General features: G+C 38.0%; 1 protein-coding gene across 2 annotated transcripts in view; it reads right to left on the minus strand.

Moving 5' to 3' along the window:
* Rnf13 (ring finger protein 13) overlaps window positions 1–25,458 on the minus strand; it is an 80,636-nt gene that overhangs the window by 20,057 nt on the left and 35,121 nt on the right. For both annotated transcript variants that reach the window (XM_057757250.1, XM_057757251.1), the window contains 4 exons: window positions 23,435–23,560; window positions 10,270–10,357; window positions 5,168–5,258; window positions 929–1,034 (listed from right to left, as the gene is read on the minus strand). In XM_057757250.1, the coding sequence (XP_057613233.1) occupies window positions 929–1,034; window positions 5,168–5,258; window positions 10,270–10,357; window positions 23,435–23,560 (411 nt within the window). The remainder of the gene's footprint in view (window positions 1–928; window positions 1,035–5,167; window positions 5,259–10,269; window positions 10,358–23,434; window positions 23,561–25,458) is intronic.

Consider the following 25,458-nt stretch of genomic DNA (forward strand, 5'->3'; position numbering starts at 1 on the left):
GCGGATCTCTGTGAGTTCGAGGCCAGCCTGATCTACAAGAGCTAGTTCCAGGACAGGAACCAAAAACTACAGCGAAACCCTGTCTCGAAAATTCAAAAAAAAGAAAAAGAAATCATGCATTATCCCTTTAGTTTAAGCCCTCCTAATGTTTTTTCTTCACATTTTAATATGAATTTTCTCAAATTCACTTCTAGATGAACTTGGAGAATTTGCTGATATCAATATACCACTACCTAGACTCTACAAATGATACTTCATTTCTGTATGCGAATTCATATGTCTTACTTTTTTTCTCCATAGTTTTTTTCATTATTTCATTTTTTAAGTGTATGAGTGTTTTGTCTGTATGTATGTGTGCACTACATGCATGCCTGGTGCCCAAGAAAGTCAGAAGAGGGTATCAGATCCCCTGGAACTGGAGTTACAGATGGTTGTGAACCACGTAGGTGATGGGAACTGAACACAGTCTTCTGTAAAGAACAAGTGCTCTTTCTCACTGAGCATCTCTCCAGTCCTCCTTAGTTTTTATAATCCATTTCAACCTAAGCTATAGATGTCAGTATATGCCCCCCAAATAATGTGTGTATACACATACAATATGCACGCATATACAATTTAATAGATTCAAACAAATGCTATGCATTTGTGTACAGCAAATTTCTATCTAGATACAGAACATGGTTCTCACCCGGGAGAAAGTTCCCTCCTACCCTTCCAGTAATCCTTTACCCATCCCCAGGGCCTCATACACAATTACTGTTCGTTCTTTCTTTCTCTCATTCATTCACACTATATTTGCCTTCTCTAGAACTTTACATAAATAGACATATTCCACATGTACTTATAAGGTTTCTCTTACTTAATTTGTCAATAGTTTTTTGATCTACCCATAGTATTTTTCATAATTACTAGGAGTTAACTGACCTACCATAAAAATGACTATCAGGATGAGGCAGATGCCCACTATGATGAGGAAAGGAATCAGATAGTACTCCAAAGGAAGACTCAGTTCTGGAACTAAGATTACATGGCCCCTAGAAGAAAGAAAAATTAATAATTGAGAGTTAGTAACAATTATCAAGTTATGCTATTTTAAAAAGATAAATGACATAGCCACTAAATTCAAATCTACTTTGCACATCTCATTTTCTAAGATATGACTTACATAATTTAAGACAGATGTTCTCAACCTGGGGGTCAGACAGCCCTCTCACAAGGTCATCTAAGACCATCAGAAAACACAGATGTTTACATTACAATTCATTACAGAAGCAAAATTACAATTATGAAGTAGCAACAAAAACAATTCTATGGTTGAGAGACACCACAACATGAGGGACTGTATTAAAGGGTCACAGCATTAGGAAGGTTTAAAAAAACACTGGTTTAAGGGATACTTTTTATATTTTTAAAGTCTATTTTGCATATTTTTCAGAATAACCCCTGAGGGAATATTATTTACTGAATGCAGTGAACTATGTGAGAGTTGTATTTTATATGTAACATCAGCATAACAGAAACTGTAGGGCTAGAGAGATGGTTCAGTGGTTAAGAGTACTTGGTGCTGTTGGCGAGGACCTGGTTTTGAGTCCCGGCATCCACGTGATGGTCCACAACCATTCATAACTCCAGCTATAGGGGACCCAACACCTTCTTATGACCTCCATGGACACTAGATACACACATGGTGAGCATACACACATTCAAAGAAAAAAAACAGAAACAAAATAATAAACCTTTAAAAAAAAAAAGTAGCACCTGAGTAATGCATAATAAGAACCTCTACCTCATTCACTGTTCCTACCAACATAAAAACTCTATGGACTCGGGCCGGAGAGATGACAGCTCAGTGCTTAAGAGCACTTGTTGCTCTTGCAGAGGGACTGGCTTCAACTTCTACTTTCTATACTGGGTGACTCATAACCACGTCTAACTCCAGCTAAAAGATCACATGCCCTCTTATGGCCTTTGGAGGCATCAGACATGCACGTGTGCACATACATATATGTTGACAAACACTCATGAGTATAAAATAAAAATAAATACACCTTTTTTTACAGACACTCTACAGCAGTAATCCTCAACCTTCCTAATGTGTGACCCCTTAATACAGCTCCTTATGTTGTGGTGACCCCTAGTCAAAAAGTTATTTCATTGATACTTTATAACTATAATTTTGCTACTGTTATGAATCATAATGTAAATATCTGATATGCAAGATATCTGATATTTGAACCCAAAGGGGTCACAACCCACAGGTTGAGAACCACTGCTCTAGAGAAATTACTGATACAAATTATAGCCCCTCCTCCTTATATACTTCACCCTTTGTACCTAGGACAATACACACAGTCCCTGTGCCCCTGCATTCATCTGTGAGATATGCCATGAAAACATCTCAAGAAATTTCTAGGAGTGATTTCTTGTACACTTCCATGTTCTCCACAGTTTGGCTGCAGAAATATGTATGTTGTGGGAATGGAAACCAGCAGGTATTCCATCTCTCACTCCTCTTTGTTACAACCATGCTGTTGGAGCTGTGACTTCACTATTACTAAACAGCTGGAACCCTACTAGGTGCAAACAACGGTCAGAGTTGAGTTCACTGACGTGCATGTCATGTGTGGCCACACTTTACACAGCATGGAAGCATCGCTTTACAAGTCCCCTAGGCTAAGGAGGGGCCTACAGCACTCAGCAGTGTGGATGTTCTCTCCTTTGGAAGGACTGCGGTACTAGACCACAGCAGAGGCAGCCATCTTACCCTACTCCTCACTGCTAGGTGATTTTGTTGAGGTGATGATGCCACATGCTCAGTTCAGGTAAAGTAATGACAGTCAGTATACAACAACGACAAAAACAAAGAACCAAGTTGCTTCTTTCCCCACTAACAGAGGTCTTTAGGATTCACAGTACTTATGAAAAAAATAAACTATTTTGACTTCCAAACTGTTTTTACTACTATCATTTGTCAAATTTGCACCTAAGGAATTCAATTAAACTGCAACAAGTATAAACAATGCCAGGGATTTCTCCCAAATAATGCAAATACCCTCCAAAAACTCGCAAGGATTGCAAGAATACAGTGTAACTTTCAGCAGAATAGAAGATAATAAATTATTTCACATGAATTTTTGTAGCTTTGCTTAAAATACCTAGGTGATACCAGCATTGGTGCAGAAAGAAGAAACCGGCAGCAGGCTTGGGACCTGCCTCATCATGTCTTCCAGCAAAAGGCCATTTCAGAAAATAATTTCATCTGGGCACAAACCCTCTGCACTACACCAGTGGTGCCACTTGTGTGAGCCATCCGTCTTCTGGCACGTCACTGCCACATCCCCACCGACATGCGACAATTAACAGTGCGACTGCTCTACTGACTAATCGATGACAGCTTCTTCATCTTTCAGCAGTTCGCTTATACTTCCTGTACTCCAATTTCTCTTTTCTTCGTGTTTATGACTTACATAGAAATATTTCCCCCATATGACAAAACAAACATGGTTCTGTGATTTAGCATGATGACTTGCTTAGAAATAACTTGCTAGGCAAGAAGAAACAAGTTATAAAAAAGCACATCAGGAAGTTCCAATAAAGTAAAATTAACACACGTTAGAATAAACATGGTCTGGAATTCACTACAGACATTCCCAGAGGCACTGCTGGGATTCAGTGGTCTGGATTCTAAACCTAAAGTTCTACATGTCCTATTCATGCTAGCCTGCCACCTTTCAAATCACTTTAGCTATGGTCAAGACATTCTACGATAAGTATAGTCTGAAATTGATTAAGTATTTTACGCATCTTGAATTACAGGTTGTCCTGGCTAGTTCATTGTCAACTTCATAAAAGTTAGTTATCTGAGAAGAGAGAGCCACAATCCAGAAAATCTCTAAGATTGGTCATAGGCAAGCCTGTGGGACATTTTCTTAACTAGTGATGGATGCGGGAGGGCTCAGACCATTGTTGGTGGTAACCTACAGATTCACCCCAGATTAATCTCAATTTGGGGAACAAGAACAACAAAGAGGTACTTAAGCAATTCTAGTAATTTCTTACCACATCACATTCTATGGCCATGCAGTTAATATTGATCTTTGAAGCACAGAAATGTGCAATGGAGGAAATAAGGTTTATTCTGTGTTTGTATTTTCAGGTTAATTTCAAACGTGATGTCAAGGCCTACATGTGAAAACAAATTGCTAATTTCCTAGGCTCCCCACTGACACACACAGCCTTGCCTCATCTCTTTCTGGCACCAGCCAATAAAGTACAGAGCTTTCAGAACCACACACCAGAGTCTTTGATCCATCCAATTATCAAAGAAACAACCTGTGATGAGCTCAAATGTTGGATACAGATGCACATGCTGGAAACTGAACTCAGGTTCTCCACAAGAGCAGTATACCCCCTTAATTTCTGAGACATCTCTTCAGTGCCCCTACATGCTATTATTTTTCACAGTGATTAAATTAATTAGACAGTGTTTAAAAAAATAAAGTGAAATTTATTCTTAATATGATTAAAAGTTAGATTCCTATTTTGAAACAAACTATCTCACTAATGTACAAGGTAAAGATACCCACTATCTCTACTGATTACCATGTGTTAAAGGTACTGTCAGTGCATTTAGATGACAGAAAGCAACTCAAGAAAAATTAGAAAGGAAAGGCGAAGCCGTTCACATGTGTAATAGAAAAATTATTATCAACCATAAAATAATTTTGGCAATCACAGATTAACATCACCATATAAAATAAGCTTTCATTTATGCAAATTAAACTCTCCTTAGAAAATGTAATGACAGAGTAAAGTCTATCAATAATTGTAACCAATAAAATACTTATCAGAAACTTGAAAAGAAGCCATAAATGGAAAACTTATGTTTAGCCACATAAGCAAATCTCTATAGCATGAACATATTTTTAATACATAATCAAATACAAAAGAAACAATTACTTACAATACAGTGATTTATATTAAGAAGAGATAATTTAGTGCAATCTATGAGCACATAATAAAATAATCTTTTCCAGGCCAGCCAGGGCTATATAGTAAGATCTTATCTCTAAATAAATTATTATCAATGTAACTAAAATTATATAATTCTAGTCTAATATAAGGAACAATGTGAAGTTACATGATATTTTTGATATTCATTACTTACCCTTTTTCATATGTGAATTCATCTTTCAGGGAATTAGCTGATGACTCACCAATGAAGACAGATGGAATGTCAATTTTCTTTAATGTTTCAACTGTGTAAAAGAACAGTTAAGTTTATTTGTAAAAAGCTAGCATTTAAGGTTCTGTCTAACAGCAGCAAATGCAATTGGAAGCAATCACATTCAGAGTCCATGGCCTACTATCTGACCCGCCAGATTGCAGATTTATACTCACACCAGTGTTCAGAAGCACCGCATGACGAGACAAGGGCAATGCTGCTCTCTCTCTCTCTCACACACACACACACACACACACACAAACACACACTCACTCAGTTCTCTCAACGTCTTACAGAACAGAAACATAAGTTTTTATCTTTAATATTTCCATTTTACTTACTCTCCTAAATACATAAAACTTTAACTATCAAAGAACAAAGAAGATGGCAATATTTCAGCCTTCCTTCCCACAAATTATCTAACTCCTAAGTAAAGAGGAAAAATTTTACTTTACATACCCAATTCCAAGACAGAGTTAAGCCACCGATGTAAAACCATTTTAAAGGAGTCTAAGAGACAGCACCATGACCCTGGCTCTCAAGCGGGAAATGGTGACAGGGACAAACTGGCATGAGGCAAAGAGCTAAGGGAGTTCCGACTTCCTCCTAGAGGTTACAGCAGAGCTAGCTTCTGACTGCTTTTCCCAGAAACTTGATTCTGACCTCTGTATTTAAAGCCAAAATGAAATGTCACACAAAAAGAAAAAAAAAAGATTTTTGTTTTTAAAATTATCTACTACTCAGGTTTGGAAATAAAATAATCGGAAACACAAATAAAAACAATCTTCTTCAGGGGGAGATTTGATGAAGATAGCCCATTTAGGGCTGAATATTCCAAGGATCTCTCAATCTTTGCATAATGTCTGACTGTGGGTCTCTGTATTTGTCCCATCTCCTGCAAGAACTTCTCTGATGGTGGAGCTCAGATTGTTTGGCTGACAAAGTACTTTACCCAATGAGCCCAATCACCAGCCCTAAATTTTTTTTGACAAAGCTTAGAATTACATTCCCTTTGTAAGAGATTTTATTCTTTCATGAAGATACTGTGATAAAGTGTGAGAGAGACTTGAAGCTATTGACTTATAATTGTTAGTAATGACTGACATCTACTGATTCAAGAAAGAATCAGAACAGTCCTCACATTAAAAGGCTTGAGTTTGAATTAGAATTCTGGTCAAAGGAAGCCTTCTTTTATTTTGTCAATAATGTACACAAATCACATATGTTACCTGAGTTAGGATGTATCAACTGAGATTTTAAAACTTAAAGGAGGGAATTTTAAAGAGAGAAAAGAAAAGTCAAATCTCCAGTCTTTTGCACAGCAGTGGCACAGCAATGGCACATGCGTCAGGATAACGAGAGCTCTCTAACTGGACTTCTGCTCAATAGGACAAACTTCGGGCCCAGTACTGCAAACCCAGCACCATCCGTGGCTGGTGAGGTGATGGACTCTGGTGGAGAACCTACTACGGCCACTTTCCTAAAGCAGCATAATCCTAACTGCATTCTAAATACTTATCCCTACACCCACAGGTCAGTGAAGCTCTCACCCTGGCAAAGAAGCTTCTCTTTGCAGCAGACAGAGACCACTGCAGAGATCCACAACTGGTCAAAACACAGAGCACAAGCGACTGGAATGCCAAATCTCAACTGATACATCTACAATACAACTCTATGCCTAAGGTTCAAGAAAATTGAGTAAGGAAGGGCAGAAAGATTCTAAAAGACAGGGGACCGGGATGCCTGATGCAAGATAATATCTTCTAGACAAGACAGGAAAACTGTACCCAAGAAATATGGTTGTTCAAGCAAGACCTGCACAAAGACAACCCCAGCTGACGTGTCAGCATTGATCAGAAAAGATCACAAGGTTCCACGTCTACATGAGGGGCTGTAAGAAATCAATGGCTGCCAAGAGTGAGAGAGAGAGAGAGAGAGAGAGAGAGAGAGAGAGAGAGAGAGAGAGAGAGAGAGAGAGAGAGAGAGAAATACGTTTTCTCCAGCATGAGGTCAATAGGTATTTAATTCCCAAGTGGTCAGCCCTAAATACATGTACATAAAAACAACACTATATAGATCAGCAGGTTGTGTGTGTGTAAAACAATAACAATTAGAGGAGAGAAAATAATTAGGGAGAGGGGAACATAAGAGACATTGGAGAGAAGAGAGGGAGGGATAGAAATGATGTAAACAGAATTCATATATGAAGTTCTTAAAATTTTTTAATAAAAAAATATATATGATAGTCCTGAATTGTGGAAACTACATTGTGTAGGGGCAAAGGGCCAGCCAAAACACACCACCCTGCCCCTGAAACCTAAGCTAGCGAACGAAACCCACCCTGGCCCTGAAACCAGAGCCAAAGGAACATACTTCGTCCTAGAACCAAAGTCTATGAAAGAAACATGCTCTAGTCCTGCAATTAGAGCCAAAAGGCTAAAAAGGACAGTGAAAGAAACACAGTTTGGCCCTGAAACCAGAGCCAACACTGCCCCTTACCAACTAAACCAGCCAATCCCTGAGCAGAAAAATCTTCTCCCTGGGAAAACTGTGCCCCTACAAAGTGTCCGTTCCCACCCTGGCAAGGGCAGCCACTCTCCTGGACTCCCCCTTCACAAACAAATCTTTCTTAAAAGAGTTTTTCATCAGCTTGAAGCAGAAGAACCTTTGCTGAGGCATTCCCCTATTGCTGGAGCAGGAGGAGAGGGCTACATTTCTACAGGGGTTTTCCCTTGAGCCGAGTAAAACAGAAGTAGCATCTTGGGTGGGAGCAGAAGAAGGAACAGAGAGCTCTGCTACGATGTTCCCGCAGGGGAACTGGACAGAGCTCAGCTGTAACGGCTCTCTCTGGGGGGGAGCAGGATTGCTATACCCCACTGCACCCCAGCTTCAGGTACAGTCTGACTTCCCAACAAGCAGGAGGATATGGTTCCCTCCAGAGCTTTAGCAGTCACACATTGAGTGAAGGATACAGCTTTTAAAGAACTCCCTGGGTAGACGAGCATGGTGTTACACACCTCTAATCATAGCACCTTGAAGGCAGAGACAGGTAGGTGTAGATCCATAAGAGTTCACTATGGCTACATAGTACCATATCTCAAAAAAAAAAAAAACAAAATCATTGAAAAGGTCTTTTTAGCTCCTTAAAGTTGGCTCATTTTTCCTGTGAACTAATATTCAGAATAAGAAAATATTCTCATTTCAAATAAATTATGAATGCATCCACATGATGTAAAAGACCAACTGATACAAGAAAGTATATTGGAGGCTGGGCATAGTGGCACACACCTTTAATCCCAGTACCTGGGAGGCAGATGCAGAAAGATTTCTGGGAGCTCTAGGCCAGCCTGGTCTATATAGTGAGTTCCAGAATAGCCAGGAAGACATACAGAGAGACCCTGTCTCAAAAAATAAAAAGAGGAGGAGGAAGAGGGGAGGAAAGAAGGAAGGGACAGAGGGAAGAAGGCAGGCAGGCAGGCAGGCATGAATCCATGCAGCCATGCAGCCATCCATCCACACAGGGACTGGTAAAATGGATAAAGGGTTTGCTTTATTTAGGGAGATCTAAATTGAGTTTGGGTATCCAACACCTATATAAAAAGTCTAATTCAGTACTGTAGTTTCTGTAGTAGAAGACAGGAACAGGAGGATCCCTGGGGCTTGCTGGGCAGCAATCTAGGTTCTAGGTTCTGGGTTCAGAGGAAAATCTCAAAGAAATAAGGTGAAAGGGCTGGAGAGATGGCCCAGCAGTCAAGACTACTTGCCTGCTCTTCCACAGGACCCATATTCTATTCCTAGCACCCACATGACAGCTCAAAACTGTTTACACTCCAGTTCTTGGGGATCCAATGCCCTCTTTTAGGCCTCTCTGGACAGAGTACACACGTGGTACACAGATACACGGGCAACAAAACACCGTATCTATAGGGTAAAATACAGTGAGGAGCAATAGGAAAAGACACCTGATTTTGGACTGCTGGACTAACACACACACACACACACACACACACACACACACCAAAGCATGTACATGCCCAAAACATATGAAAGAAAGAATAATGTACAAAGCTTTGAAATTTTACCAGAATATAGTACTCTATACATCTTAAAACGTAATGCTGTGTATATCTAATTACAAAAAAATGCTTCTATAGCATTCCTTAATTTTTATTACATTTAGTGTGTGTGTGTGTGTGTGTGTGTGTGTGTGTGTGTGTCCCATAGCATGCATGTGGAGTTAACAGGACAACTTTCAGGAATGGATTCTCTTCCTTATGTGGTTTGAGAAGACTGAACTTAGCTCGTCAGTCCTGACAACAATGTCTTTGTTCACTAAGCGCTCTCACAGGCCTTCCATGGCATTCTTAACAAGTAATGAAATCACTGTTTATGGCCTTTGAATTCTTTTTTAAAGAAAATATCTACAAATCAATAAATAAAGAAGCAAAGCAAAACAAAACAAAACCATTCCCTGTTCAGAAAAAGGAGAAGTCAATTCTACTTCACTTGGGAATTAAAATTATGCTCTAAAGGGCCCCAGACTTTAGTAAGCCTAGAAACTTTAGCACAAATGACTCCAAGATGGAAGTGTCATTCAGGGTGTAAAACTAAGCACATAGACAGCATTCCCTGCCAAAACTAAAACAAACACCTAATCCATCAAAGTCCATGGTTCTGGGAAAGTCTCTAACTGTAGTTCTGCTTCTGGCTAACTGTTCTCGTTAAATGAAATATGTCAGCCCAGAACATGGGTTACGTACTTAAAAGCTCATCCTGAGGAAGACCCCGGGGCTACACTGGGATCTGAACATGCAGTGTAGTTGCCAGCTGGCTAATAAAGACATTCTATTGGCTTAAACCCATGCCTGAGCAGTCTTCTCTGGTGAATACCCCACAGCAATCCCATGAAGGCCAACAACTGGGAATTATCTGATAATAAAAAGAAACTTTACTGTTTGAACAGAAAATGAAAGAACAAATTCTGTTAACTTTAATTTCAAATGATCTGTCAATCAGGAGACAAGAAAAGTGATACCTGTACTTACTGTCGTTGGATCCCATGCTAATCAGGTCATCAGAGTCTACATTGTGAACTATGGCTGCTTTGTATCCTGCTCTCTGTGCATTTAAAACCTGCAGATGAGAAAACAGTCATAAGATGAGGAAAAATGGATACAAGTCAAGAAACCTATCTTGTGCCTTTGTGGGAATAAAGCACAGATGTTCTTGAAACACATGGATGTCTATAAGGGACCACTGAAGAGTTTTTTTAGATACTTTCCTAATTCATTCAGGGCGTTAGGAGAATCCACAGCAAATAAAGGTTGGAGATATGGCACAAGTATTAAGAAGATGCAAAGCTATAAGGAGTCTATTTCCAAAACAGAACCTTGCTGTGAGCAGGCTGAGTAATCACTAGGCCCCAGGCACTCAAATCCCATCACGATACCTACTAGTGGTATAAACTCAGGCTGAGTACTTTCTCTGTATCTGAGGGGGTGGATACAGTATGCATGTTCACATACATGTACATACATGTACACAGTATAACTGTATGTGACTACCGCTGGAGACCAAAGGTCAACATTGCTGTCTTCCTTGATCACTATTTACTTTCGGAAGCAAGGTCTCTTTTTAAACCCACAGCTCACAGATCTAATTAGTCTAGGTAGTCAGCTTGCCCTGGGTATTCTCTGTCTCCTCCTTGGCTGCCACACCTACCCAATATTTAATTTGCATGGTGCTTGAGATCAGTCTTCACAGTGAGGGGGGACAGGGATGTATCTTTTAAGTCATCTATCTACCCAGTTAACTTTCTTTTTTAATTCTCGGTTTCCTAAATTTATTTTTAAATGCTTAAAACCATGCTTTACACATAGAAACATGGCATATGAAAGTAACTTAGATCAACTTGCTCAACAACGTTACATAAAATTTCTCTCAAAAAAAATTAAAAATAACCTCCAGCCAGATAACCTCCAAAACTAGAGAGCTACTTAATATTTTCTAAAGCCTCTAAAATAGCAACTGCTGACCACGAGGATTCAGCTAGCTGTGTGGCAAAAGTCTGTAACATGAAAGATTTGAAAAGTGTCCCCATCTATTAGGTAGAAAAATATATGCATGATAATAATGCTATATGTTTACATATATTTTCAATATTTTGAATGTTTAAACACATAAATTACATTTAAAAACTACAAAAATTTTATATATTAAATATTTAATATGGCAAGAATCTCTTGAAATACATCACCTTATAATTAATGCTTTCTATATACAGGCTAAATAATTTCTTTTAATTTCCAGGTCTAATATTAGTTTTATTTGGTTAGCGGAACTAAAAATACTGAAAACTGCTGTAATTAATGGAAATAAAACCTATATCAAGTTCCAAAGCGTCAAGGAAAACCTCGGGTTGAGTTCTCAGGAGTCAAAGCAATGTTTCATTACTGATTCTCTGACTCTGACAAATGAGCTAAACAGAATGAGGCTATGTGTGCATGGAGGTCAGCTTTGCCCAGCAAAGTCTCCTCGAGCTACCCATGGACTTCTCTAAAACTACCCAATGTGTGGGTAAGTCTGAATAATTTTGTCATCTCATTTTTTAAAAATTGAGTATGTGAGAGATATGAGTGTCTTCAGCCAGTAATACTCTGTTCGTATTTATGGCCCCATTATCTATAAAATAGCCCAATACAAAGTAGAACATCATTAAATAAATGTCACTGAATGAGTTAAGTAAATAAAGCATTCATTTGGATTAAAAGTTTACATAAATAGTAAAATTGGACAGAAAGATTTTCTGAATAACTAATTAAAAGAAATAGCTTGCTGGGTGGTGGTGGAGCACACACCTTTAATCCCGGCACTCAGGGTGGCAGAGGTAGGTGGATCTCTGTGAGTTCAAGGCCAGTCAGTCAGGGTTGCTACACAGAGAAACCCTGTCTCAAAACAAAACAAAAAAGAAACAAAAGTTATCATTTTTACACACAAGTGCAGTATCTTATTTTCAGGTGGATTTTTATTCCCACCCAATTTCACTGTCTAACTAATAGTTCCTAAGAAAACACGTGGGCCTCTTCCTCACAGAAGCTCCTGTCTGGAACCTTCTGGAGGAGCACCGCAGTTTCTGCCTCTCGCTCCATGTTATCACTCATTCATTATATTGCCATGATAATACAGACTTCTACAGTTTTATTTAATAAAAGCATGCATAGGTGATGTTCCTGTTAGTTTTTCTGACACTTCAGAGGCCATTTTAATTCTTCCCCTAAAAGCTAGCCAAGTAACCAAGAAGTGTTTCTTTTTACATCAAGAAGCACCTTTTACCACAGACACACTTAAGAAACAAAAGATTAAATCAATATCAAAAGCCATTTCCTGCTGATCTAAAATACAAGGTTTAAATTTTTTAAAGCTAACTTTACTTCTCTGATAGCATATTAGGGCTGACAAAGCCACCACGGAAGCCACAATAAAGAGCAAATGAGACACTGAATGCCATGCACAATAGCAATAAAGAAAGATCAGAAGCACTGTTCCCCTATGGAGGCCTCAGTCCTGCTGTTTACCATGTCTCCAGTAGACTCTGTCTTTGAACGTCCTAAAATCCACACTAACTACCAAGTGCCCTGTTCCTCAAGTCCCATCTATGCACCATCTCCACCCTCACCAGTTGTTCTCAGGTCAGAGTACTTAACCTATCTATTTACTTCTTAAGTACTAATGTTCTATTCATCTTAAACCAAGCCACATGTATCATCCCAATTCCAAAACAGGCTATCAAAGGCTGTTTAAACACTTAGACGCTATCTACCTAAGAAGTTTTCTGGTGAGAAGAGCCAAAGTATCATCAGTTTCGTAAGATGCTTTCTCATTCCAAAATTATTTTGAGATTTACTTGTTGTTGTTGGTAGTGATGTTGGTGGTAGTGGTGATGATACTGGTGGTGCATGTGAATGTGGGTGCACAACGTGCCATAGTACACCTGTGAGGTCAGAGGACAACTCTCAGGAGTAGTTCTCTCCCACCTTTCCATGGGATCAGGGGATGGAACTCAGGGTGCCAGGCTCGCAGGTTACCTGCTGCGTCAGCCATCTCTCCAAACCCTCACCCTGAAGTTACTATGACACACCAACATGAATGAATGCATTAACAACAGCATGCTAGGTGTACACAGAAATAAAGCAGCCATTAAGTTTTTAAGACTTTATTAAGCAATTGAGGAGAAATATTTACTTCACATATCTAGCATGCAACTGTTTCCACAAATAAAATGCAACATTATATTACTATCAAAAGCTGTGAACAAAATGAAAGCTCCTAAAATAGAACATGTAAAACTACCAAAATGAGAAAGAATTCTGTGAGCTTAAGTGTGAACTCTAAAAAAATGTTTTCAAAATTTTAACAATTCCCCTCCAGGTTTCCTTTTGTTGTTTTATTGATGAAGAAGAAAAGTGAAATCAAGAGACACATTAACATATGAACCAAAATGCTTATGAAAACAAACAAGGAAAATATATTCATGTTTAGAAACTATAAATCTCAAGTGTCAGTCAAATTAAATTACATTTCAACTAAGCAGCTGGTATTTTTAAGAACACATGAGACAGAAATAAAACCTAAATCATTTAGTAATTATGTTCATGGTTTTACATTCATAAAATGCAACCTCAAACACATGGTGTCAGATGGAAGCAAAGGATGAAAAGATTCATGAATAAAAAGCACACATGGTAAACAAAAACCTAAATGAAAAACAGCCATCAAACCTACAATTGCAAGAAAAAACCTACTGAACTGTATTACCAATCTACCTTTTAAGGGACTGGTCAGAGCTATTAGTTTAAATTGCAGTGTATACACTGAACGCTTCTCATCTATCTAGTCAACAAACTAGATGAAACTGCATTATGTAGACCAGGTGGCATCTAACAAAGAGTTGCGAGGGAACAAGGCACTGCTGGTTTGCTATTATAAATAGGCAGCATGTCAAAAGATAACACACTGCTAATGATAGTGGCACCAATGAAACAGGGTGTAAAAGAAATCCTGGAAATGAAACAATAGTTCATCTTTTTTCAGTCTGAACAAATTGATCATAACCTTATAAGAAGAAAGAAGAGATTGTGCTCTCAAGATGACCATGAATGAAGGACTCATAGGCATTAGAAGTCAGGAAGCCATTAACAAGACTTAGAACATGACATGTAAGAACAAAAGGACTTGCTAGACATTTGTGTCATTATCTCCAATGCTCAGCATGGTCCTAAATATAGATATTCTTTTCTACATCTTAGAAGTGAGGTAAGATAGACCCTACAGTCAGTCACATTGGGGCAGAGCTGAGATGGAAGAACATTGTGTTAGGTTAGAGAGCAGCTTGGGGCTATAATTTGGATCTATAGTATCCCAAAGACATGTTGAAGGCTAAGTCCTTAGTTTGGCGCTATTAGAAGATGGTGGAAACTTAATGGGGTGTTTTAGGTGGGGAGGGAGACTGCCTTTGGGAGGACTGTAGGTACCAGTCTGTTCCTCGGGCTCTGTCTCCACTGTCAAGTAAGCAGATTGTTCTGACACATGCTCCCTGCCAGAAGTAACAGAGTCAAGAAATCATGGGCAGAATCCTTGGAAACTATGGCTGAAAATGCATTTTCTCTTCACAGACTGCCTATCTCAGATAGGCACCTTAAAGCAACAGTAAAGGAAAGCTAAACAGCACAATGGGATTTGCTGACCAGCACTTAGCATCTCACCAAGGCTGAAAAGGGAAACAGAAGTGAGAAAGACTTGGATACACTAATATTAGAATCCTACAGGAAAAGCCAAACTTATTAAATAAACACTGGCCGGGCGATGGTGGCGCACGCCTTTAATCCCAGCACTTGGGAGGCAGAGGCAGGCGGATCTCTGTGAGTTCGAGACCAGCCTGGTCTACAGAGCTAGTTCCAGGACAGGCTCCAAAGCCACAGAGAAACCGTCTCGAAAAACCAAAATAAATAAATAAATAAATAAATAAATAAATAAATAAATAAATAAATAAATAAATAAATACTGTGTACCAAGAAAAACTGTGTTAAAATACTGAGGTAAAGTAAATAGAAACCCAAGAGAAGAAAATACTATGGCATGAAATACCTATGGCTGATTTTATGGAACTTGAATCTCTATAAAAGTGAAAATTTGATTTCATGGTAGAAAGAGATTTTTCTTGCAGAGAAGACAGCAATAACAAGCCAATAGCATGCTAAAAACAAAATTAGAAACAGAAAGAGCTACTTGAAAAGAAAGGTGCCTCTGGAAAGCAGGGGACCCAAGAACAGAATCTCATAACTACATAACCTAGCTTTGAAAGCTTCTCTTATTATTACAAAATGTATTAATTTAGATAAGTAATTTCTATACCAATTAATATAATACACTTAACTGAGAAGGTTGTTCTCAGGAGTTAACAAGTTAATATACACAAAGCTCTTAAGCCAGTACCCAAACAGCTTCCGGCACACAGGAAATGTGTTCTTGTTATGATTAATGCATGGCAATTCATTTGATTATTACTGATATAGACTCAGTGGTGAGAAGAAATAAGAAAAGGAAAAGCAGGTTATGGAGCCCTTGAAGGCCATTGAGAATAGCAAACTTGGAGTTTCCTCTTGTGAATGCCAAGCTGACACTTGAAAAAGGATAATGGAGTGTCAATGGAATTTCAGAGCAATCAGCTGTGGCTGGATTTAACAAAGTAGGATGGTGGCAATGATATAATTTTTTTTCATAACTATATTTTTGTCCTTGGGAACCTGGAAGATGTCTTTGACCAAAAGTCACAAAAACTAAGCCTGACTTGATAAAGGGAACTAGAACTGGCTTTGAACATGTTGAATTTGAGAGGCACCAAGGTTTACTAGGTGAAAGATTACATCAGTCAAACTAGAGGCAAATATTCAAAGATTTTCAGTAAATAAATTCATTTATTAACTCAGTGTTTTGAATAAAACTCACTATAATTTTCAAAATGAACGTCAAAAAACATAATCCACATTTTTATCTTTCCTATCATTCCCAATCTCCTCGAATAGCTATACATAGAGCTAAATATAATTTTTGTTACTCTATCAAGAGACAAAAATAAGCAAGCATGTATACACATCTATATTATAAACCTGCAAAAATCATAAAAGCATAACAGGGGTAGATAGAAAAGAATCTCTTAAAAAGAGCACAATTACTGGGTCAGACTGAACAAACTTAGAATCCTTTTTACTCGAATGCAAGTCGACATTTCAAATTTAAAAACTGCTGTCTGAAATATGTTGCATAGATAACAATTTCTCATACGGTAACAAGTGAGGGAGAAAAAAATCAAAAGCAGGAGAATACCTCAGACTGACAGGTGATACTCCATGAACATTATCCATGCACCTCCAGAACATGCTCAGTACTCTGAGACCAATGGGCTTCAGACAACTGGCAAAAAGATGTCTGACAAAGAACTCATTGTTCTAAATGTACTCTCTTCTAACTATAATATTAACACAACTCTTAAGTTTAGGTTATGACTTCAACATATTTTATAAGGGAACCCAGAGTAATCCCAAAACCGAAAAAAAGTCATCTTTCTGATCCACAGGTGTCTATATTGCAGCAACAGCAAACAAAGAACTACACACCCCACCCAACAAAGGTGAGACCAAGAAACAAGATCTACACCAATAAACACCAAAATGTCATAACTCCAGATGTCTAAATCCTAGCAAAAAAAAAAACCCACAAATATGAACAAGCAAGTCAATATGCATTTTCCAGAAGCCAGCAACCCTATTGCAATAGATACCAAGCAAAGCAATTTAGCTCCAGCACAAGACAAAGACTTCAGAATAGTAATTATGAGTATGTTCAAGACCCTTAAAGAGGATGTAAGTAAAAACCATGAAAACAGAGCAAAATGAAATAAAGAAAACAATGCAAGATATGTAAGTAGAATTTAATATAGAAATAGAATTGCTAAAGAAAAGGCAAATTGAAATAAGGCTCAAGATAAGTGTGGTGGCGCATGCCTTTAATCCCAGCACTCAGGAGCAGAGACAGGCTGATCTCTGTGAGTTCGAGGTCAGCCTGGTCTACAGAGTGAATACCAGGACAGCTAGGGCTACACAGAGAAGACATGCCTCAGAAAACAAATAAACAAAAATAATAAATAAATAAAATTTAAAAAAAATAAAGGAGCAGAAGAGGAGGCAGAAAGAGTATGAGTCCGTGGGGATGGGAGAAACCTAGAAAACGGGCCCTCTAAATCAACATGAGCAAAGCCATATGAACTCAGAGACTAAGGCAGCAGGCAGGGCCTGCATGGGTCTGTACCTCTGCCTACATAAGGCTTACAGTTTAGGGTTTTCATGGGATTCCTGAGTGTGCAAGCGAGTTGGTCTCTGATTCATGTGCCTTCTCTTGTGCTCTTTTCCTTCTGTTGATTTGTCTTGTCCAACTTCAATGTGGCAGTTTTTGTTTTGCCTTATTATATTTAATTTTGTTATATTTTATTATTATCTCTAAGAAACATAATGAGAGATGAGAAGGAAGTGGATCCAGGTGAGAGAGGAGGTGGGGAGCAACTGAGGGAAGCAGACAGAGGGGAAACTGTTACCAGGATATATTATGTAAGAAAATAATGTATTTTCAATAAAAGGAAGAAAATTAATATCTATGGGAAATTATACGGAAAAGAGATAAGTGTGCTGCGCTGAGTTGTTACACCTTTCGGGAAGAATTAAAGGACATTAAAATTGATGTATTCTTAAATCAATAAGCAAACTAAATCTTAAAATTAAAAAGGGAGAGATGAATAAAACAACAGCAAAGTAACAGGAACTAATAAACACGGCTAATAACTCAATATTAATGATCTCATATGCCCCATAAAAAACAGAGAGACTGGATTAGAAAGCAGGATCCATCTTTCTGCTCCTTCCAAGAAACACATCTTCCCATCAAGGACACACATCAGTTTGGGTAAAGGGATTGGAAAAGGCATTCTAAGCAAATGGAACCAAGAAGCAAGCCATTTTCATAGCTGACATGGTAGACTGACACAAAAAGTAATCATAAGAGATAATAAAGGGCACTATATCTCATTAAAGAAAAAAATCCACCAAGAGAATATTATAATTCTAAACATTTATGCACCAAATACAAGGGTACATGATTTCATAAGAGAAACACTACTACAGTTAAAATTACATATTGATCCTAACACAGTGACAGTGGATAATTTTAATATTTCACTCTCATCAACAAGTAAGTCATCCAAACTAAGTGGAGTAATGCAAGAATTAAATAGCATCATAAATCAAATGAACCTAACAGGCAGAAGGCGCTTTAAAATTGATCACATATTAGGATACAAAGCAGTGTTAACAGATAAAAGAAAAATTGAAATAACACCCTGCATCTTATCTGACCACAACAGCTTAAAGTCGGATATCAACACTAGGAACAGCAGAAAGTGTAAAAGTTCATGAAAGCTAAATAACTCACTACTGAACAAAGACTGGGTCAAGAAAGAAATCAGGAAGAAAATTTAAAACTTTTAGAATTGAATGCAAATGGAAACAACATACCCAAACCTATGAGCCACAGGAAAGGCAGATCTAAGGGGCAAGCTCTGAACACGAAGTGCCAACATCGAGAAACTGGAGACATCTCATACTAGGAACTTAATGATACATTTGAAAGCTCCAGAAAAACGGGAAGCAATAACACTCAAAGAATAAACTGGAAGAAATAATCAAATTCAGGGCAGAAACTAATAAAATAGAAACAAATTTTTAAAAAAGATTCAATGAAAAAAAGAGCTGGTTCTTTAAGAAATATCAACAAGACTGATAAACCTTTAGCCAAATTAACCAAGAAAAAGAAAGAGAGGATCCCAATTAAAATTATATATGGGAACAGAGACACCACAACAGACATCAAGGAAACTCACAAAATTATAAGGACATAGTTTTAAAAATCTATATTCCCCCAAACTGGAAAACCTAAAAGACATAGATGGATTTCTTGATATATACAACCTGCCTAAGTTAAATCAAGATGAAATAAGAAATGTAAACAGGTTCTCAACCTCTAGTGAAAAACAAGTAGTAATTAAAATCTCCCAACCAAAACCAGGGGACCAAATGCAAAGATTCTACCAGACCTCAAAGAACGCCAGTACTTCTCGATTATTCCACAAGACAGGAACCGAAAAAAATGCTGCCACGTTCTTTCTACAAAACTATTATTACCCTGCTATTGATGCTTTCCTGGGGATTTCTGTTTTTGTGTAAGATGAGAGGCCACTATGTTGTCCTATTTGATGTCACACTCCTAACCTTAACAAGTCCTCCGGAGAAGCTGGAAACTACAGGTGCAGAGCTGCACCTGGCCTGCAGGACCGTGAATATGATGAGACTTTAAGTTTCATGAGGAAGGAATAATCCTGATTATTTGTACATATTTTAATTCTAGGAGAATATCCACCACACAGTTGCTTAAACTGCAGCTAAGATAACTATTTATCCAGTGCTTATTCTACAGGATACAAGTCAGGAAAATAAAATTCCCTTGGATATGTGATTTTGCTCCGCCCAGAGCAAGTTTTTTTCAGTCATTGTAGACAGAAATATTCCTCACGTATATCGATGTTTCCAAGCTTTGTCAAGTAAAGGGCACCAAACATGCCCTGAACTTCTGCAGTTAGTCATGGGTCGTGGTGAACAAGCAGGCCTGCCCTCTTCAGTAAGTGTTGAATGTCAGCCTGCTTGCCTCAGCCCTCACTGCGGGCAGATTGCTAAGTCATCATGACTCCTTCCACCCGCACACTCTCTTCTGCAGAAGAGAAAGGAAGAACTAAACTTAAGAACTACTCTTCTAGAAAGAAAAGAAAAAGAAAAAAAATTGGCAGGCGGTGTCTACGCCTTTAATCCCAGCACTTGGCAGGGGCAGGTGGACCTCTGAGTTTGAGGCCAGCCTGGTCTACAGAGTGAGTTCTAGGACAGTCAGGGCTACACAGGGAAACCCTGTATGGAAAAAACAAAAAACTAAAACTAAAAGTGTGTGAAAGCCCCAAGAAAGGCTATCTGACGCATAGTCCCTTACTTGCGGTCATGATTTGGGTGGGACTCAGTCTGCTGCTAAGTGACGTCCCCACTACGCATGGTTTTAAGGGTCAGAGATACACTGAATTTATTTCTCTAGAGCATGTTTTCAGTAAGACTGGTGAAACTTCTTTGCTGTACTAAAACCTATTTATTCATTTTGAAAAAGCCAGAAAAGAGACACTGGGGTACTTTCAACTTTAAAAAGTGAAAATCGTATGCTATGTCCCAATACCATACTTTAAAGTCAGAATGTAGCTCATAGGCCAAAAAGCTTTAAATATTGGGAGATAATAATTGATACTAAATTAAAGATTAAAAACATTTTTGAATTTGCAACTGCTCAGGTCTATTTCATTGATGTGAACAAAAAGTTAGCCTAATCAATGTTTCTTTACCACCACACACCATATACACCACACCACACATACACACAACACACACACTACACACCATATACACCACACCACACATACACACAACACACATACATACACACCATATACACCATACCACACAAACATACAACATACACACTACACAAAGCTTTTTCACAACCTGACATTTAGAATTCAGCAGTTTTTCAGCAGCTCAAATTAGTGACTCTAGTGAGAAAGCTGCCTCAACATTCAAGTTAGGACTGCAAGTCTAAAAATGGCATCCCTTAGGATACGGTGCATATTAAAATGCACACGAAAATGAAATCTCTATTCTGAGCTGATATTTTATATCACTTTTCATGTGCTGAAAGGATTTGTATTCCAACCAATCTTAATATTTCTCAACCTAACACAGCAGAGGTAGCATTCCAACATGCTCATCACTGAACACATGGTTTCCAGAAGTACGTTATCACAACCGAAAGATATCTATCTGTATTTGCTATCTGCCCACTAGGACCATCTCAGATGACAAGGATTCATCTTATCCTTGATAAAGAACAAAAAATTTGGATAGAACAATTACAATTAGAATGTTGGTTCTTAGTGCCACCCAGTAATAAATCTCGAGCATACATGTCCTTTTGGGCTTCTCACTGTTCTGATGTCCTAGCCCTATATTTAAGGCTTAATACCCAAAACTACATAAAATATAAGCTCTAATGCTAAGAAGTCAAATTTAGAAAGAAAAAAAAAACATAGGCTTTTAGGATAGCATCAATCAAGAAGGTGGGAAATATTACTATTGAACAAAAAAATATTCTTTATCCACAAAAAGAAGTACAAAAGGACCAGCTATGGTGGCACATGCCATTAATTCCAGCTCTCAAAAGGCAGAGGCAAGCAGATCTCTGTGAGGTCCAAGCTGGCCAAAGCTATATAATGAGATGCTGTCTCAAAAAAGAAACAGACAATGCCTTGTTGTGGTTTTCCCCAACCTGAAAAACAATGTTTCTTTTCACAACACATTTCAAGACAAGATAAAGGTGAAAGCAGGTGGTAGGTCACTGAGGGACCAAGAGCAGTCTGGAATGCACAGCCAATGTCAGGCCAGCATGGCTGTACAGTAAGACCTCATCTTAAAGAGTGGTGCTTGCTGCCAGGTCTGACAAGGAGCTAAACCTTTAGAACCCACATGGTGCTGGAGAGAACTAACTCCTACAAGTTGTCCCCTAAGGAATACTGGACCCATCCCTGTAAACAGCTTTAACAGGATGTTTGACTCTCATTGATAGTTAGGTGACATAAGTCATCTTTCTTTCTCTTAGGTTACGTTTTCTTCTTGCCTAAACAGCATTCATTATGGCACATCACAGTAATCTGAGTATCCTGTGTTTGAAGAACGTGAAAATAAGCTAGTTTCCTAACATTTGCTTAAGCTAACGCATTCATACAAAATTACAAATAAATGGACTGCTATTGACTACTTGAAATATATTTATGTAAAATTCAGAAAAAGGTTCTGTATCTACATTGTAAATCATGAGATGCTGAATGTAACATAAAGCTGTATATAATAATCAATCTGGAAGCTCAGAGAAGTACAGCGATTTTTAATCAAAGGCTGATACCTAATCATCAGAAATTCTCCTCAAGGTGAAATTACACTTGCTTCTCCAGTAACTAAGATGACTTTACCCTTCCTTAAATTACTGTGATAGGTGGTCTGTAATTATTACTATTAGTAATAGACTGTATTTTCTACACTACATTCTAATGTAACTAAACTGCCTTTTGAAACCAATAGCAAATTTTATAACTGATATCAAGTCACTAAATCAATATCCTTTGCCAATAACTAAATTTCTTTAAAACTCTCATTTTTGCTGTCTTTATGATTATTATATTTACCTAAAATGGGAAAAACCATGCAACACCAACTGCAGACACCTATTGCCTGCATCTGACATTCAAGGCACTGGCAGGGATTTGGGATTCAAATGGATGTAATCTATTCTCAGGTGTTGATTATAAACACTTCTTCCCCTAAAGTGACACCCCTGTATTTAACACAACTACAAAGAAGATAATATCAGGAAATCACCAAGAGCCATTAAGCATATCTTTGAAGAAAAACTCATAAAATAAAAAAAAACATGTGCACATGTACAACCAACTAAAATTTTATCCATTGAGACTGTCTATATGGTGAGATCTAAGGGGAAAAACGTTATTACTATTTATTATTATTATAAATACAAAAGTGAGAAAAGTTCTATGGGGAGCTCTGCTTTACTACCTGAAATGTCAGATTTGCCCAACTGCAGGGAGACAAAGCCCAATGTCAGGGACAGACTATTACTACAAACATCACAATGTAAGTGTTGATCGAGATAAAAGGTAAACATTTTGTCTGCACTGTAAAAGTTAAGGCTAAAACAAAACCTCCTTTTTACTTTTTCCTTTCCCCGTTGGCCACTAAATGTTTATAGTTCATTTTGTAACAAATGAGACTTCAGTAACATTTCTTCCTAATCTTCTCTGCAAAGTTTTTTTAATTTTAATTTCCTTTAGCTGGCTCCATTTTTATTTTACTCTGAATAATTTCATACACTGACTTAAATCTTTCCTGAAAGAGAAAGAATTTAAATAGTTAACAAAAGATAATAATAATATCAAAAGGAAAATATTACCTTTATATCAAAATTACAATCAAGTCTTCTAATCAAAACGATAAAAGTGCTGGATGAATTGTCTTTTAGTGGTGGAGGCACTATAGGTTCACAAGCATTCTCTGGTTTCGAGTTAATCAAAAAGCCCTGAAAAAGAATCAGTAGTAAGTTATTTCTGTTTCACTCAAGAGGTCAATTAGCTTATCCCACAGACGGCGTCCATTAGTCTCCTGTGCTTTACGCTATTCTGCATGTACTTCTGGAAGCTACAGTTGTTCACAATCCCAGAACTCTTAAAGTAGAATCTGTGTTCATAACCATTTAAACAGGCCCAGCCTTTCAGAATGTGAACATACTTAGGATCGCACATAAGCCAATCACACCAAAGATAGCCACTCCTAACATGTTGGTACTATTTCCCAACAATGACATTTCTAAACCAAGAAATTTTTTAGGTTAGTTTTTACTTTTTACATTAACAAACAAGAAAAAGGTACACATTACATCATAAATAAAATAGTTTTCTATATTAGTATTCTCCTGAGTATATATAGACATATGTACAAATACATTAATTTCTTTTTTGTTGTTGTTTTTGTTTTTGTTTTTCAAGACAGAGTTTCTCTGTGTAGCCCTGCCTGTCCTGGAACTCACTCTGTAGACCAGGATGGCCTCAAACTCAGAGATCAGCCTGCCTCTGCCTCCTGAGTACTGTGCTTGAGAAATTCAAAGAGGCCATGAGAAACATTCAGGATGAACTTTAAATGCATAAGAGTAAACTGCTGGATGAATCCAAGTCATAACCAGATTAATGAAATCAAGATGTCAACTCAGGACACAGAAACAGATTTCAATAAGAAGACAGAAAAACTTAAGAAAACACAATGAAATGAAGCTAGAAATGACAAACTCAGTAAGTCAAATAAAAAGCTGAGATGAGTGGAAAGCCTCACCAATAGAAACGTGTGAATGACACAACATTGGGGCCTGAAGACAAGATAAAGGAGTTGAATATTCAGGAAAAAATATGATAACATTTTAAAGGCACATGAACAGAACATGTAAAATCATTAGGACACCACAAAAATCTATATATTATGGGCACACAAGAATTCTATGCTAAAAGCACAAGAAATCATTTTTAAAAAAATTATAGAAGGAGCTGGGCATGGTGGTACATACCTTTAATCTCCACACTTAGGAGGCAGAGGCAGGTAGATCTCTGAGTTCCAGACTGGCCTTGCCTACCAAGAGAGTTTCAGGACTGCCAGGGCTACACAGAGAAAAAAATATAGAAGAGGGTAGAGGGATATCTCAGTGGCTAAGTGCACACACTGCTCTTGCAGAGGACCCAAGTTCAATTCCTAAACCCTAAACCAAGTGGCTCACAACCACCTGCAACTCCAGCTCCAGGGAGATTCAACACCTCTGGTCTCCCGGAGCACAGTAGTTAAGAGCACACACTGCTCTTGCAGAGAGAAGACCCAACGTTCCTAAACCCTCCTCTGGCCTCCAAGAACACTGCATGCACATCACATACCCCATACAAATACATACACACACATACACACACAAAATATATATATATATATTATTGTCAGGGTCCGATGCCAGCCTGAACCACAAATCCACAAATTATTTCTCAGACCAGTGGGAGAATAAATACACAACTCACATCATTTTATCAGGAGGGATTTTTTTCAGTGATCCCTCATGAAATCATGAGTTAGTTTACATCTTCAAAATGCACCCACACCTATTCTCCAAACAGCTTTTATACCAAAATGTAAAGTGAGAGGGAAATTTATTAGCATTCTGTTTCCTAGGTAGCCAGGTGAATGACTATGGTAACATCCACACCTATGGCTGCTCTGTCAGTAGACTGAATTAACATCTATTTTCAGGTGATCTCCATAATTATAAAGAAAGGGGAGAGTGACATTAGCATATCTTGACTCTTTGTTTAGGGTGGCATCAGGCTAGGTAATCACCTCCTGTGTGGCAGCTGCAAACTGGCCTGAAATTCTGGCTGCCATACAATGTAG

The sequence above is a fragment of the Chionomys nivalis genome, chromosome 24, assembly GCF_950005125.1.
Source record: "Chionomys nivalis chromosome 24, mChiNiv1.1, whole genome shotgun sequence".
Lineage (NCBI taxonomy): Eukaryota > Metazoa > Chordata > Mammalia > Rodentia > Cricetidae > Chionomys > Chionomys nivalis.